Source organism: Amborella trichopoda, chromosome 1 (genome assembly GCF_054954075.1).
Source record: "Amborella trichopoda isolate Santa Cruz 75 chromosome 1, AtrichopodaSantaCruz75HAP2 v2.0, whole genome shotgun sequence".
Lineage (NCBI taxonomy): Eukaryota > Viridiplantae > Streptophyta > Magnoliopsida > Amborellales > Amborellaceae > Amborella > Amborella trichopoda.
Window position 1 is genome coordinate 55,207,418 of NC_142336.1, and position 16,848 is coordinate 55,224,265.

At 39.3% G+C, this 16,848-nt stretch overlaps 1 protein-coding gene across 1 annotated transcript; it reads left to right on the forward strand.

Moving 5' to 3' along the window:
• Positions 1-3,028: 3,028 nt before the first annotated feature.
• Positions 3,029-14,624, forward strand: LOC18440876 (transmembrane protein, putative (DUF288)). Its single transcript, XM_006851013.4, has 3 exons — positions 3,029-5,318; positions 13,729-13,855; positions 13,985-14,624. The coding sequence occupies exons 1-3, from the start codon at positions 3,640-3,642 to the stop codon at positions 14,456-14,458; spliced, it is 2,280 nt and encodes a 759-aa protein (XP_006851076.2). The 5' UTR covers positions 3,029-3,639; the 3' UTR covers positions 14,459-14,624.
• The last annotated feature ends 2,224 nt before the right edge of the window (positions 14,625-16,848 follow it).

Below are 16,848 nucleotides of genomic sequence, written 5' to 3' on the forward strand. Positions count from 1 at the left end.
ATCCCGTTCTTCTTGGGCAGGTCGTGGTTAAACAAGCATTTTTCGGACCACGATCATGTGGAGAAGTATGCAGGCGCAATATCATACATCTAATAATGAGAAATTTTAAAGTGTCCCAGGTTTATTAAATGTATGAATGGTATTTTTTAATTTGAGGTGAGCATGAAACAAATTAGAAGTAAAATTATTGGGATGATTATCATAATACCGAAATGTTTAGACGTAAAATTAGTACTCCAAATATGTGGTTACGAATTGCTGTTGTCGTAATTTGGGGTAAACATACAATTCGTGATTTGGGCATTTTGGGAAGATTACATTCTATTTAACTAGTCAGGTTAGTGCAAGGTCTGGGCTTCGTATGCGCCTCAAAACCTACGAACACTCTAAGTTTTACTGCTCGAAATCCATGGCTTGAAAATCCATTTTTTGCTAAATATTTAATTTGAAGTTGTAAAGGTTGTACAGGTTTAGCATATCTGGGGACACTTAAAAATGGACAATCCAGATTTAGTATGTTTGAGAATACTTTAAAATGTAAAGTCCTGATTAAGTGTCATTGAGATATACTATTACAAATGAAGTTTATTTTTTCTTTTCAAATTTATGTTTGTTGAGGTTGAGATGATCAAATGAGAGTTTTTCAATATCATAATCGCAATTTCCAACTGCACTTTTGACCTTTATATTTTATCGTAAAGCCAAGGACTTATGCCAACTTTTTCCTTTTTTTTCAATAAAATCTATGTCCATTTTGGTTAGCTTCACCTTAAATATCTCGCATATAGAAAGTGAGAAGAATTGTTTCAATCTTTACATTTCTTTCTTTGTTAGATTGTGAGGGTATCTCAACCTAAATATTATTTAGAATAATTATCAAAATACCTATTAGAGACAATTTACTCATTTGTAACTATTCCAAGTATAGATGATGCGTCTTTTGATATGTATTTAAAATTAAATAAAAACATGTGGGTAGAATGTTAAAACTTCTATGAAGGGTGTTTTCATAAACTTCCCATATTTGAAAGCGCATGAGTCATAAGTCCAGGGTTCAAGACGAAGGATTTAAAAAGGTACGGGAAGGTTCTAAAAAAAAATACAGATGGAAGTAGGGACAAGAAATATAATAACTTAGGGTATGACCTTAAATATAGCGGAATGACATAATATGATTCATATAATTGTCCATAAATGGTCGGGATTAGGTTCGGATGATGACCATGATCATGATCATGAATGATAAGTCAAACTGTAAAACCAATTTCGAAGTGAGACGCATACAATTCTGTTAATGAGAGATATAGTTTAACCCTCAATCCGGTATGTAGGCTGAAAAGAGCGCATGCTTAATTGGATAGTGCTTGATGATTTACAATGCTACGTCCTAGGTAATTCCTACCAAAGGTAAGAGCCCTCTCCCTATTGACTCACCCAAAAAGCCTCGATGAAAAGGGAACGGAGTATGAAAACCGGAAATTGGGTTTAGGGTTGCCCGCCACTGTTGACTCCGATAAAAAATCTGGATCGACTGAAATGGTATAAAGATCTATAAAAAAATGTGTAAAATTGTTGCATAAGTCATCGGGCGCACAAAAAATATAAAAAGCATGTGAACAGTGCACAAAAAAATTATATCTTTAATTTTAAAATTTTATTTTTGTTTTAATATTGGCCTGGATGATAAATCCATAAACCAATTAGATAAAAAATCCATTTTAGAGGGAGGCCTCATTTGTATCTATGATTCGGTTGACTCATAGAAGCCCCATCCAAGAAATATTGGGGAGATTCCCAAGGGAGAGATTGGATTGCCACTCCTATCCGACAAAGTGAGACTTGATTTAGATCGTCCGGTCTTAATACAATTAGAGCTATTTCGAAGTGCTAAAGAGAGAAGAATGTGTAGAGGTGTTCGAAAAATTGAACCGGCTGAGGGACGGTACCGAATAACTTTAAACCGGCCGATTAGATCGGCCTAACTGAACAAGTTTCGAACTATAAAAAAAGTGTGAAAAAATAAAATAAATTAAAAAAAATGAAAATATATTTAAAGTATGATTAAACAAAACACATCCAAATAAAGTTGAAAATGAGTAAACAAATTTAATTTTAAAAAACCGATTTGTGTCTAAGGATATTTTTTTAAATAAACATTTGAAAACTCATTCCAAACAAATCTTTCATTTTTTGAGATTTTCTATAAAAAAATTTGAATTGTTTTTTAAATACCTGGCTGGATCACTAAAATCAGCTACAGAGACCGGGGAGAGTTTAACCCTCTCAGGCTTGTTTGGATGGAAGCATGGAGAGGTAGGTTTTTAGGGGGGCCCATCTAATTAGTATGAATAGTTATGCCTGAGTTTTATTAACCAGTGAAGAGCGGATTTTGCAGCCGATCTTGAGTGAGATTGGTCCCGACTCTAGCTGTACACACTCTTTCCCTCTCCTCTTTATAATAACGATAAGGCTCATGGTTCAAAATTTAAAAGGAATTGACATATCCAAGCTATCTGAATTCACGTAAGATGGTTATAAATAATTGTGATTAAAAAAAAAAATATTATTATATCAAAAGTAAATAATCTCGTTGTCTAAAATCTTAAAAGAAAAATATATAATGTGATCATTTATCTTTGGTACAATGTGGTCACAATTAATCTTGATTATTAGATATGAAATTGGGTGGCTTTATTTATTTCATCGACCAAGCTCAAAATTCATTTTTTTTTTTTTAACTTTATGATATACCCAAGCGATCAGATTTCACATCGCAGAGTTGCAAGTAATTACAACTTGCATGTGCCGATGATAAATGGTATCATTATATGAAATCCTAATCCTGAATGGCTTTATTTATTTCACCGACCAAGCTCAAAATTCAATTTTTTTTTTTTAAACTTTACGACATATCCAAACTACCAGATTTCACATCGCAGAATTGCAAGTAATTGCGACTTGCATGTGCCGATGATAAATAGTATCATTATATGAAATCCTAATCATGAACGGCCTTTTGCAGTCAATCGTGTTACTCTTCGGACAAATGTAATTTATTTCAAAATTCCAAAATCTAGATGCTAACAAACCGGGTCCAGTCCTTCAGTGGGGCTCAAGGAACATATCGAAAAATTGACCAAATACCAGCAACAACGACTCACAGATCAAAGTACCCCATTGCACCGCACCCAGTTGAAAAACCCGAGAACCTTTTCTGACTGTAAAGAACCAAATACAGCTCTTCTTCCCACCCCTCTCCCTCTCTCTTTTATCTCTCCAAATTACCAGAAACTGAATCCTTTGGCAAGTAACATGGGAGTGATCTCTACCTACAATACTAATTGCAGGAGTATTTGCCCCATCAACAGGAGACGAAGAAGAAGAAAGACCTCCATTCTTCTCAGGTAAGAGAGAGAGAACGCTCCATTCTCAACCGAATCCACTACCACCCAAGATCATAGTGCTAGTGAGAGAGAAAGAGAGCTCCATTCTCAATTGAATCAACAACCACCCAAGATCAAGTGCTAGAGAGAGACTCAAGAGCCAGAACTAAAAGAGAAGTGCCCATTTTCCTGGTTAATTAAGAATAAGAACAAGTAGAATAACTAACAGAGAAAGAGAGAGAGAGCTGAAGCCAAAATGATGGTCCAGGACAGATCTGCTCCCAAGCCCACGAAGCCTCGAATCAGAGCCCCACCATCCACAACTCATGAACACTCATCTCTGGACACTCTCTGGTCATGCTCCATGACACCACAAAAACTCATCTTTCTCTCTGTAGCGATTGCCACCGCTCTCCTCCTCCTCTTCCTTCGGAAAACAGGCGATACAGCTGCTTTCCTCTGCTTCCAAAGCGCCTCTGTCCACCCCAAAACCACCATCACAGTACCCTCCATCTCTTTCTCACTCATACCCCGAATTCCTGATCCGACTCGCTATGCCCCATTCAAATCTGAGCGTTGGATTGTCGTCTCGGTCTCATCCCCACCCACCGATGCCCTACGCTCTCTCTCTCTTTTAAAAAGCTGGCAACTTCTTGCCATTGCCACTTCTGAAGCTCCCCCTGATTGGTCCCTCAAAAACACCATCTTTCTCTCTCTTGACGAACAAGCCCAATTGGGCTATCGAATCCATGGCCACCTGCCCTACAATTCCTATATTCGGAAAAACATTGGTTATCTCTTTGCAATTCAACATGGAGCAAAGAGAATTTTCGACGCAGATGATCGAGCTGAGGTTATAGGTGGAGACCTTGGAACCCACCTTGATCTTGAGCTTGTTGGTGCGGAAGCAAAGAAAGACTTGCTTTTACAGTACAGCCATGAATTCTCGAATAGATCAGTCGTGAACCCATATGTTCATTTTGGGCAAAGGTCAGTTTGGCCAAGAGGATTGCCTCTTGAGAATGTTGGGGAAGTGGGTCATGAGCCTTATTACACAGAGATTTACAGTGGTCGCCAATTTATACAACAGGGGATCTCCAATGGCCTTCCTGATGTGGACTCTGTGTTTTACTTCACTCGAAAATCAGCCAATGAAGCTTTTGATATTCGTTTTGATGACCATGCTCCTCGTGTCGCATTGCCCCAGGGTCTATTGGCGCCTGTGAATTCTTTCAACACCTTGTTTCAGTCCCAAGCTTTTTGGGGTCTCCTGCTTCCAGTTTCAGTGAGCTCCATGGCGTCTGATATCATTAGGGGATATTGGGCACAAAGGATCCTATGGGAAATTGGAGGCTTTCTTGTATTTTATCCTCCCACTGTTCAAAGAGTCGATAAATATCAGGCCTACCCATTTTCAGAGGAGAAGGATCTCCATGTAAATGTAGGGAGGCTTGTGAAATTCTTGATTAACTGGAGATCCCAAAAGCACAGCCTTTTTGATAAGATCTTGGAATTGAGCTATGCAATGGCTGAAGAGGGGTTTTGGGGTTCAAAGGAAGTGGAGTTCACAGCTGCTTGGCTTCAAGATTTGGTGGGTGTTGGGTATTTGCAACCGAGATTAATGGCTTTGGAGCTCGATAGACAAAGAGCGGTGATTAGCCATGGAGATCATAGGGAATTTGTTCCATTGAAGCTTCCCTCTGTTCATCTTGCTGTTGAAGAAGCAGGGGCTGTGAATTATGAGATTGGGAACCTTATTAGATGGAGGAAGAATTTTGGTAATGTAGTGTTAATCATGTATTGTGGTGGACCAGTGAACAGGACACTGGAATGGAGAATGTTGTATGGTCGTATTTTCAAGACTGTTGTGATTTTCTCAGAAGTAAGCAACGCGGAGCTTGGAGTTGAGTATGGCCAGCTATGGCAGGCCTACAAGTATGTAAATCCTACACTCTCTGTTATCCCCCCTTTCCCCCCCCCCCTCTCTCTCTCTCTCTCTCTCTCTCAAAACTTCCATTTTCCTCAGTTTCTCTACCCACAAATCAAAATGAATATACTTATAAAAGATAAAAGTATTTAATTCCTACACTGCATGCTCGCTCTACATTATTTGTACTGCTTTTCTTTTTGTTGTTGTTATTTTCTATGATTTAAGATTGTTGTTGCGAATCTTTTTTGGGCTTTCTGTCATTGGAATTTATTTTATTATTTGTTTTACTATGACTATTTTCCGATATTTTCATTGATGGGTCCTAATCTGTCAAACTTGCAACTTAGTACTTGTTAGACATCCTATTTTCTGCAAAGATTGGGCTGCATATAATATTAGGTTTGAGGTTGATTGATGCGGCTAACAAATGAGGTACAGCAGGCCAGGGCCTGTGAGATGTTGCCAGGAAATACACAACCGACAAGGAAGGGTGAATCACTCACGCCGAGTTGGAGGAATCACTCAACTCCAATGGAGGACTCACTCTACTCCAAAGGCAGCAAGAAAATACTTGCAATTTTTTTTTTGTTTTCATTCAAAATTCGTCATCCTTCTTTACAGCCATTGTATAGCCCTTTTATAAACTCAAAACCGAAGTGTATATGTCTCTAAAGACTCCCTAATCAAGTCCCTATACATTGGAAAACCAAAACCCACCTTTGGAACTCCTAAAACAATAATTCCATGCAAAACTAACTTAATTACCCATGCACATGCATCATGCAATACCCAAGTCCAAGTTAACAATCACACTGACTAGGCGTCCCCTTCGCGCTTAAAGAGTGTAGGCCCAACACTATATAATTCCCCCCTTCTTGAAAAGAACTCGACTCAAGTTCATTGTGAGGTCTTTCCAAAGTTGCTTCAACTCTTCTTCAAGGGGCAGTCTACTTGCGCCTGCATCATACTCCCCTTGTTGGAGAAAACTTGTCATCGTCTTTTGTAGTGGGTTAAGATAAATGCGATGCCAATCCTCTTCTGCTGTGCCACTCTGATTTTATTGGCATTATACTCTATGAGTTCTTCAATACACAGTTCCAATGAATTGTCTTCAACAAAAAACACAGTCATCTGTTTTGGAACAAATAAAACATCAAACACATGACAACCTCTCCGTAAAATATTCGGTACTGCCTGATCATGACATCCCTTCGTATCAATCTTGGCAAATACAACGTGAATTTCATAAGGAAATTTTTTTTTCCCAATAAGAAACTTCAGTCTGCTTTGGTACACAATTTACAGATTTGCCTCTATTAAGAGCATGCTTCTTTGTCCAAATAGGGAAAGCCCATTCAAGTGCGCCATACCATTCAAGAGATAGCCCATCTTGTGCATGGATTGCCATTTGTTCTAATCCTTTATGTACAAGGCCATGTATGAATGAATGCTTTAAGCATACCAAATTGCATGCCAAAAACATGAGCAATACTTAAGTGCCATCAACAATAGTGCTAGATTCGCATGCCTGTCATCATCAAGGAATATGCACTTTTCCCCAATTTTGATGAGACCCGAGATAACTCGCTAACAAACTTTAAAATGGGTTAAGAGGAAACATGCATTGCAACCACAACCTCCTTCTATTAGAACTTGGTGAGTTGTTGTTGGGGCTCTCCACTCAAAACAAAGCAATAGCCCAATGTAAGCAACACCATCTTCACCATCATAATCACTGTCACCAATATCATCTTCCTGATACCCAGTTCTTCATTGAATAGAAGACTTCCTTCTTTCTTTTCATCAAAGGTAGGATCACCAACTTCTTCATCATAGATTGGTTCTTCCACCAAACTCGAATCTTCATTAGGATACACGTCAAAGATTGGTGGTAAGTCCCAATTTACGACTGTTTAACTTTCTGAAAAGGAAGATGAGAATAAAGGATCGTTTTGGCTTTACTTTGGCAACCATTGCACACAATTGCAGTGTCTAAGTCGCTCACGAGGAACCTGTTCTGATACCAAATGATGCGGCTAACAAAAGAGGTACAGCAGGCCAAGGCCTGTGAGATGTTGCTAGGAATCACTCAACTGACATGGAAGGGCGGAATCACTCACGCCGAGTTGGAGGAATCACTCAACTTCAATGGATGACTCACTCTACTCCAAAGGCAGCAAGAAAATACTTGCAAATATATATATTTTTTCCATTCAAAATTCGTCATCCTTCTTTACAGCCATTGTATAGCCTTTTTATAAACTCAAAACCTAAGTCTACATGTTTCCAAAGACCCTCTAGTTAACTCCCTATACATTGGAAGACCAAAACCCACCTTTAGAACTCTTAAAACAATAACTCCAAGCAAAACTAACCTATTACCATGCACATGCATCATGCAATACCCAAGTCCAAGGTAACAACCACACTGACTAGGCATCTACCTTGGCGCTTACTAGGAGTGTGGACCCAGCATTGCATCACTGATGAGACTGTTTCCCCACACCTTAGTTTTTTTCTTATTTTGTTAACTCAATGTGGAAATGGCTAGATTAGGACAGATTGAGTGTCATCAGTCTAACCGTACTCTATCAAAGTGGATGGAGAAATGCATTGTATTTATTTTTAGGAAAATATCTTCTTATCCCCTATTTTTAACTTCTGTATCTCTTGAGACCCAAAGATTGAAAATATTATTTGTAAGCAAAAGACCTCCATCGTGTTTCTCTTACAACCCCCTATATCCCTTTGGACATGAATGTTTGGCCCAAAAAAAACCAAAATGACACCCTCAAAAGGTTTGGTTGGAGGTAAAAGTTTGGTATTCAGGATTAACAAATTGATTTCTCTCCCTACTTCCTGTCTCTCTCTACCCGTCCTCTCTCATTAGCAAATTGATTTCTCTCTCTACTTCCAGTATGTTACCGCACCCACGAGAGAGAAATTGAAGGTTCTCTAGTGTCAAAAACAGACTATTCCCCAGCCTCATTTGCACAACCAAAATCAAATGCAGTGAAAGAGGGAGAAATTTTGCCTGAAATTAAAAAACTGTAAGAGAGAGAAACACCAGTTTAGAGTGAAATAGAGAAACCCATTTTTAGAGAGAGAAAGAGAACCACTTGTAAGGGGGAGAAGACCCACTTGGGCATAGATTGGGAGATAGAGGTAAAGATACAGAGAGAAAGAGAGACCTATCTAATGAGAGAAAGAGAAAGAGAGCTACTTTTAGGCAAAGAGGTGAAACGACATTAAGAGAAAGAGATATATATACACTTAGAGAGAGATTTTGTATGAATAGATTTCGCATAGGTTCTCTTACACTGTCTTTATGCTCCATGACCATTAGGCCATGCTCTAAATGAAATTTCTTATATGGTTAATCAAATATTTTGTGATAGCAGTGGAAAAGAAGCCCTGTAAATTGATATATGGGATGGAGATGAGCACATGCTTCCGAGATTTTGCTTCAGAGCAATGTAGTGATTGGGACAGAGATTTCGTGAGAGAGGGAGAGAGCAGAAGCACTCGTCTACTGAGAGAGATTGGGAGAGAGATTAGGAGCGAGAGATTGGGGTGATGTGAGCGAAAGAGATTGGGAGATTTGGCGGAGAGGGAGATGGGAGCTCTCCTTTGAGATTTTGGTAGAGAGAGAGAGAGAGAGAGAGAGAGAGAGAGAGAGAGAGAGAGAGAGATGGGAGCTCTCCTTTGAGATTTTGGTAGAGAGAGAGAGAGAGAGAGAGAGAGAGAGAGAGAGAGAGAGAGAGAGAGAGAGAGAGAGAGTTTACTTAAAATGGAGAGAGTGGATGAGATTTTGTCATTTCCGTAGAGAGAGGGAGAGAGTTTGGGGAGAGAGTTCGGGCAAAGAGAGTGGATTTGCTGTAAAAACCCCGAATTATAAAATATAAAGGAAGATATTGAAAAGGGTTGAGGGTGTCATTTTAATCTTTGTTTGGGTCAAAACTCCATGTCCAAAGGGATTCGGGGGGTTATAAGATAGAAAAGATGAAGGTCTTTTGCTTACAAGTAATATTTTCAATTGGGTCTCAAGAGATACATAAGTTAAAAATAGGGGATAAGGAGATATTTTCCCTTTATTTTTTGAGAATATATGAGAATCCAAAGGCTTCCTTTCTTGATGAAACTTGAAACCTTGAAGTTTGAATACTTGCAGCATGTAGTCCCCGGGCATTCATGCTCTTTATCTGTCTTATATATCTCAAGTTACTATTTCTGAGTGGTGAAATATCAAATTCCTAGAGAAGTAACTACTAAATCTAATCGACTTACCGGCAGCTGGTCTTTCCAATTCCAATTCTTGTGTTAGCCACTGCACTCTTTATGGATGTCCTCAGTGAAAAGACACAGAAATCAGAAAGGAATCAGAAAGTAAGAGGTTAGGGCGAAATGGAGAAGATAAAATGGGGGATTAGAACTATCTTAACATTCTAGGTGGATAACAGTAAATGGCGATGGAGGTCTTACCCATGCATAAGAGCAGAAGGATTGGAAAAAATATGTCTGAAAGACTGAAACATATGGTTTTGAAACATAAGGGTGATAGGCCGTATGGGGAAAGGGTCTAACCTGTGCATAGTTCATAACTCAACTAGTAGTTATTATCTCATGATGGTATATTGGTCCATCTTGAATGGGGTCCAAGAGGCTTTATCAGCAAGGGAGATCGATGATGAAAGATCTCTTGAAACTGGAATAGAGATATTTGAGAAAATTTTGTACAGTTAATTCTTCAGTATTTACTATGTGATGCTGTGATCTGTGAATAATTTTCTGGTAATGATGTATTAGACACCATTATGCTTGTTGGTTTATCAAATGGGAACTTTTTAAGTGTTTCTTGGATGTATAATCTGTAATTGTTGAGGACCCATATGCCTCCTCTTCTTCCAGATTAATGGCCCTTGGACTAATGGCTCTACTCTCATAAACTAGAATTTGGCATTCCATATACACTTGCAGGAATCTTTCTCGTGTTTTTGCCAGCTGTATGCTATGTAGTGGACTTCCATGGTAAGCATTCTCATGGAGTTTTTAGTTTGACAGTTTGACTCCTTGTAGTAATAATGAAGTGGTGAGTCTTGTAATATCTGGACTTGCCATTACCCTTCAGATATGTTCATCATGAAAATAATTTGCCATTACCCCTCAGATATGTTCATCATGAAAATAACTTTTTTGAGACTTAGGAGTTTGCATGTATCCTAATCCATTTTGATTATCTTCATCTTTCAAACGCCTTCTGACACACAGTCAATAGATGAGAGGAGAAAATTCCCCAGACAACCTTTCACGCTTCCCATATCTAACTTAGAAGTTACTTTGCTATTAGAAGCATCATTAGCAACAAAAAGCAACTGTTTCACCGAGTTCTTACATTTCCTCTTAACTAACCTACGAGCCATTTTTTAGTTGAAAGCATTGTTAGAGAATGCAGACAATTTGCTACACAATGGACTCACTGACTTCTCACATCCACTCATTGAATAATCTGGTATACTTGTCATCCTTGGGGAAAAGCAATGATACAATTTACTAGTTTGAGCATCAGGTCAATCTCACTTTTGGTTCTAGAAGGACCTTCAAGATGGGGAAATGGTTAAGTTAGCTCTAATGTGGATGTTTAAGCTTATGTTTGAGGTGAGTTATGAATCGAGCCTTTCTGTAATTCTTTTTAGATTACAGGAGGCACGGGGCACACCTTGTGTGGCCTATTGCTACTCCAAGAGTGCTTATGTTTGATTTTCAGCTACCCATCATGTGCTTCATGTGTTGGTATATAGAATTTATTCCAAAAGCTTCCAAGGCCCACCTCATGGCATCCAAGTCGAGGGAGAGAAATTGAACAAGTATGGTCGTCCCCTATTAGGATGTACTATTAAACCAAAATTGGGGTTATCTGCCAAAAACTATGGTAGAGCGGTTTATGAATGTCTCCGTGGTGGACTTTCTTTTACCAAGGATAATGAGAATGTGAACTCCCAACCATTTATTCGTTGGAGGGACCGTTTCTTATTTTGTGCCGAAGCTCTTTATAAAGCACAAGCAGAAACAGGTGAAATCGGTTGGACATTCTTATTAGTTCTTCTCCTTGTGAAGCATTGGAGTTTCTTCCTGGAATTTTTTGCACTTCCGTGGGTATTTAACCTTCGGTGGATCACCCTTATTTACAAGGTGACTTTGTTATCAATTGTTTGTAGTTTGTGGATGGAAAGAAACAACTAGATTATCGATGAGATTAGGAGGTTCAATGAAGCATTGAGATGGTTTGAGAGTGAGTTCAATGTGCTTCAATTTCCTGTACCTTAAGCTCAACATTTGGTCCCCAAGTGGAACACAAGTGCTAGTAGTGTATCCCACTCATCCAAGCCAGTTGCTCAAAGGGCTTGTTTACTGATGGTATCCCCATGCTTAACTTTGATGGGAGTGAGTGGCACAATTCTGTAGCAGGCTGCATATCCTTTGCAGGATCTCTTGGATGTTGACTATTGTTGTTGAAGTGAAAGCCTCAGGCCCTGTTTGGATGGACGAAATCTTGGGACAGGACAGCTTTTTACCTCCACCCATTAAGGAGCAAAAAAATGTCCCTGCTTCTCCCTCCAATATTCACAGGTGTCGGAATTTTGTAACCCGACATGTCAACAAATACCTGGCCAAAGCCTCTGTGACCTTGCCCAACTATAAAAAAGAGTGTTTTAAACCTGATTTATGATTAACTCCAGCCCTCGTTGAAATTGTTCTGCTGTCCAAATGGGCTTTATTATTGAGATATTCTCTAAGTAACATGTCCCATTGTTTCAAAAGCCATAAGGTAGGTGCTTCAAGACATATGATGCTCATGCACCTATATCATGGAGGACCATAAATGACCATGTTCTCAACACAATGCTTGTGTACCACAATTGACTATGTTTTTCAGAACCACAAATGGAAGAGGATTGTTGAGCCAAATTGAGATTGGGAAGAGGCTCCTTGCAGTTTGGCTTCTCTATCAGGTTACTTGGTTACATCATGTCTACTCCTGGTTGCTAACTCTGCACATGTGGTGAAACTTGATGTGTACCTTTTCTTTGTAGTCTTTGTGGTTTAGGTTGTTACTACATTCAAAGAAAGGAAAAAAGAAAGAACAAGAAACAAAAGTATTGTGCCTGTTAAAATTTAGTAGTGAAACTGTCAAGTTTTCTGCCCATGTCTGGCCCTAATCAAATTTAGAAAAGAATTACATTTTCTCATTCTGTTTGATATTATAGGGTGATTCTTTTATACCCAAATGATTCTATACATTTTATTTACCCAAATGACAGAAAAGAAAGATTTTATGTATTCTGAAATTGTTATGGTTTATATTCTGTAATGTTTCAGAGGGGACTTTGTTAGCCCATGATTAATTGAGTGCCCTTGTGCCTGGTTGATCTCAGACTACAATCTTCGTGTTAGGAATGCGCTGGTCTTCCTATCACTTCGCTTCATTTGCTTTTGTATGAACAAACACATTCTCTTTTATTCCAAAACATTAACTTTTATAAAGAATGTTATCATAAATGCTTGTAGCTAAATTGCCTTTTTGTTATGGCAAACACCTTGTTCTTTTAGCCCCTATTGTGAAGGACAATGTATACCCTTCAATACAGTAATAGAAATTCAAAGTCAAATTTTTAACAAAAAAAGCAAACCATGTTTTTCTTTTAATGAAGAGCGTAGATAGTGTTTTTGTGTGTTTGACTGAAACAATAATGCATCAGCCAACAAAAGAGTTTATGACAAAAGATCACACCTGATCCTACCAAGGAGAAGATCAGAAAACGAAAACCATAAAAATGCCAAAACTGGCTACATTGGATCCCCTTGCCAAAGGAACCATCCTCTATGAGGGTTTGTATTGGTGGCCGGGGCCATGCATTAGGGGTTTCAAATGCATTCCGATGAGAATATGGTATCAAAACTGGCTGCAGTGCACTGTTTCTTGCTGATTGACTTTCAACACTGATCTGCAACATATTCATAGATGATGAGATTTAGAGGGGTTTGTGGCTTGTTCCAACTGTCCAAATGCATGAGAGCCATTTTGAATATGCTTATGCGTCGCTTGTTGTGGATCCCCATTTGTCCTACCTAGGTTGACAAATTTCTGTCTTGCTTGATGTTTTGATGCACATTGTAATTATTCTTGCTTTTGACTCTCTTTTAATTTTTGTCACATATAAATATGGTGGTCTTTGAAGAATTGGTTTCCTTGTTGCCACTTGCATCCCTCTCGGCACATATATTTTCTGCAACTCTCTCTCTCTCTCTCTCTCGCTTTTTAGAGGGGTTGGTGGATACCATTTCAACTTTCTGTATCACTATGATTCTGGCCATAATTTAAAGTCGTCTTCCTGGTGGTAATTTGTGATGCTTCAGGTATTTGCCCAAAGTATTCGACAGGTTTTCAAATGCTGAAGGATTCCTATTTGTGAAAGACAACACTGTAATCAACTATTGGAATCTCATTCAAGCTGATAAGACAAAGCTATGGATCACCGACAAGGTAATCTTTGACCTGAGCCTAACCTTCTCAATCCCCCACTCATTGCATTTGTCTCCCCCCCCCCCTCTCTCTCTCTTCTATTTTTGGATCCCAATTTCCTTAAGCATACACAACCCACATTCATTTCAGGTCTCTCAGTCATGGACAAAAGTGCCCACACACGCTAACTCCTCTGCATGGTATCTAAAAGAAGGTAGTGTGGATGTTTTAAAAAAGGTCACAAGTACCCTTCCTGTCCATTCCCAAATCAATTACAAGGAAAACATGGGTGATGAACATATAGCTATATGCAATTCAGAAATATTCTATATCCCTCGAAGGTTTGTGAGCGATTTTTCGGACCTTGTGAGCCTTGTGGGTGACATGAAGCTCCATCACATGTTTGCAGTGCCAATGTTTTTCTTGGCCATGGATTCGCCATTCAATTTTGACTCTACTCTCAGTAGCATGGTTTATCGTGCTGATGCATCAGCCAATGGCGGAAAAATTTATTCAGTTGAAGCGCCTGCTGTGTATCCGTGGAATGTGTTGGATGAATCTGAATTTGCAAAGCTTATCAGGGCCATGGCTTTGGGGGACCCCCTTTTGTTAGAATTGTTTTGAGAAGATTTGTGGGGCAGATACAGGTTCAATCCAAAAACATCTCCATTGCTATAATTCTTTTGTAGATGAATTCATTTGCTTGGTCTCGTCTTCTTCCACCCACCCTAACTTTTTGTCATGTCTTGTATGTTCTTAAAAAGGCCATATATTGAAAGTTTTCACGATACCATCATCTTGCCTGTAATTGGAGTGTCATCTCTTTGTTGAGATAATCTCTCTCTCTCTTAACTATCTTTTTTCTTTTTGGCTATAGATTATTCAAGGGAAACTTTTACATTCGGCACTACCCATCTATAAAATTTTATAACGGTAAGATCTTAATGGCTGGCGGGCTTAGGTTTAGTTTTTTTTTGGATATATCGACGTTTTTTTTTAATAAGAAAGGAAAGTATAGGATGAGACCATTTACCTTTGGTATGAGGTGGTTACATTAATCTTGACCATTGGATGTGAAATTCGATGGCTGCAATTATTTCATTGATCAAGTTCAAACTTAAAAAAAACAAAAAAAATTCCCGAACTTTGTGATACATTCAAAGCGATCAAATTTCATATTGGATGGTTGTATGTAATTGTGACTACTTTGTATCAAAGGTACATGATCTCATTATATACAATCACAACAATATAATTAGAAGTAAAAAAAAAGATGCAACACAAGGACAATGTTTTTGCGGCCGAAAAAATGGATGGCCCTTTGCTATAAAAAAGAGGTGCTCGCCTTGGTGCCTCCATCTTCTTCTTGCAAGTTGGCCCTTACGAGAAAGGGTACATATATTATGAAATTTGCTGGATCTGCCTTTAAACTCGTGGGATTCTTCTATATTCTATATGTAGTTATGCTGGTTTACAAAATTTCTTCTATATTCTATACGTAGTGATGCTGGTTTACAAACAATTAGCTAGGCCGCTGATTAGCCTGGCTTGGTCAGGACAGCCCAACCCTAAAAAACTAGGGTTTGGGCCACAACATGTGGCTTGAGGATAGGGTCTGCCGGGCCTGAGCTAGGTCCACGACAGGACTAGCCTAGTTCACACTATCCAACCTTTTTTTTTTTCTTTTCTTCTGTTTAATTTTATTTGGCTTGGCTCGGCCTTGATAGCAGCAAGACCTAGCATGGGTTCTTGTCTTCTGTTTAATTGTATTTGACCCAGCTTGGCCTTGATAGCGGCAAGGCCTGGCCTGGGCCAGGGGCTCTTTGGCTCTATCCAAGCTGGGCTGGGCTCAAGCCGGCCCTATAGGTACTAGGCCCATGCCCCGGCCAGGGCCTTCCCTCCCCAACATTTTTTTGACACTGATTACCCCTCGTTTTGTAATACAATTTGTTTTTAGTAAGGGCATTTTCGAGGGGGTGGGATGATCTAGATATAGCTAGGGACGTAATTATCATGGACTGAGGACAACTTGTGCTCGATGTGTTAAGCTAATGTGTTCCAAGCCCGATGTGCCTACGAGAGGTTCGAACTTGGCTTGTTATGGGAACTCCTTCAAGGCCCGTCAGTCTGGCCGGGCTTGTTTATACCATTTGAACTAAAACAGTTTATATAATTAGGGCCTATAAGATCTCATGCTAAGGCCGCTCTAGCCAAGCCCAATAAGGGAGACACCTTCAACGCTCATTTGTCTTATTTGCAGAAGGAAAACCTTTGGATTAGTCTTTCTGGTATTCGCTTCCATGCGTGGATCCTGGATATTATCCGAAACATTGCTAATTGTAGTGGGGAATTTTGTAATGTTGACAAAGACTCCTTTGTGGGGATTGAAGTAAAGGAAATGAGTTACGAATTTTCAAATTTTGAAAATTCGCAAAAGATAGATTCTGGTGGGGTGTTTTGTGGAAGTCTCGGTGTCTATTGCGTCAGTTGTTCGTAACGGTGTGGCGCGTAATTAGTCAGAATGGTAATGCAGGTTCACCTATTTTGGATGCTCAAAATGTTGGGGGAAATCATTATGAAGGCGGCGCATCCCTGCATGAAGTCTTTTCGGCTCTGTTTTCGGGGATCTGGCTGGCCCGGATTTTTCATTGACTATGGATAGGGAGTTGTAGGCTAAGGCGGTGCCTCCTTCTTACTTCTTGGATGTTGGTTCTAAGCTATCTGTGGCTCCTAAGGTTTGCAAGACTAGCTCCTTCTTTTTATTCTTGGTGTTGGTGGTTGCGAGTCAACGCCACCTCTCTTCGTTGACTTTCATTGTGCTGCTCTCTTTGCATGGTAGTATGTATCCCCTTTATCATCACAATGGGGCTAGGCGAATTTGTTTCACCTCGAGACCGCCTTTTGATCCTTTGATGGTGGATCCATTGGTGATTGTGATCGTTGAGGAGAATCCAGAGCCTCAGTTGTTGGAAGAAGATGTAGATAAAACTGTTCTAGATGCTAGGAATCTAATT

Excerpts from the sequence above, each read along its gene's own strand:
- LOC18440876 (XM_006851013.4), top strand. The coding sequence starts at position 3,640 with ATGATGGTCCAGGACAGATCTGCTCCCAAGCCCACGAAGCCTCGAATC. Across the intron at positions 5,319-13,728 it reads CAGCTATGGCAGGCCTACAA|GTATTTGCCCAAAGTATTCG; the intron begins GTATGTAAATCC and ends GTGATGCTTCAG. Across the intron at positions 13,856-13,984 it reads AGCTATGGATCACCGACAAG|GTCTCTCAGTCATGGACAAA; the intron begins GTAATCTTTGAC and ends CATTCATTTCAG.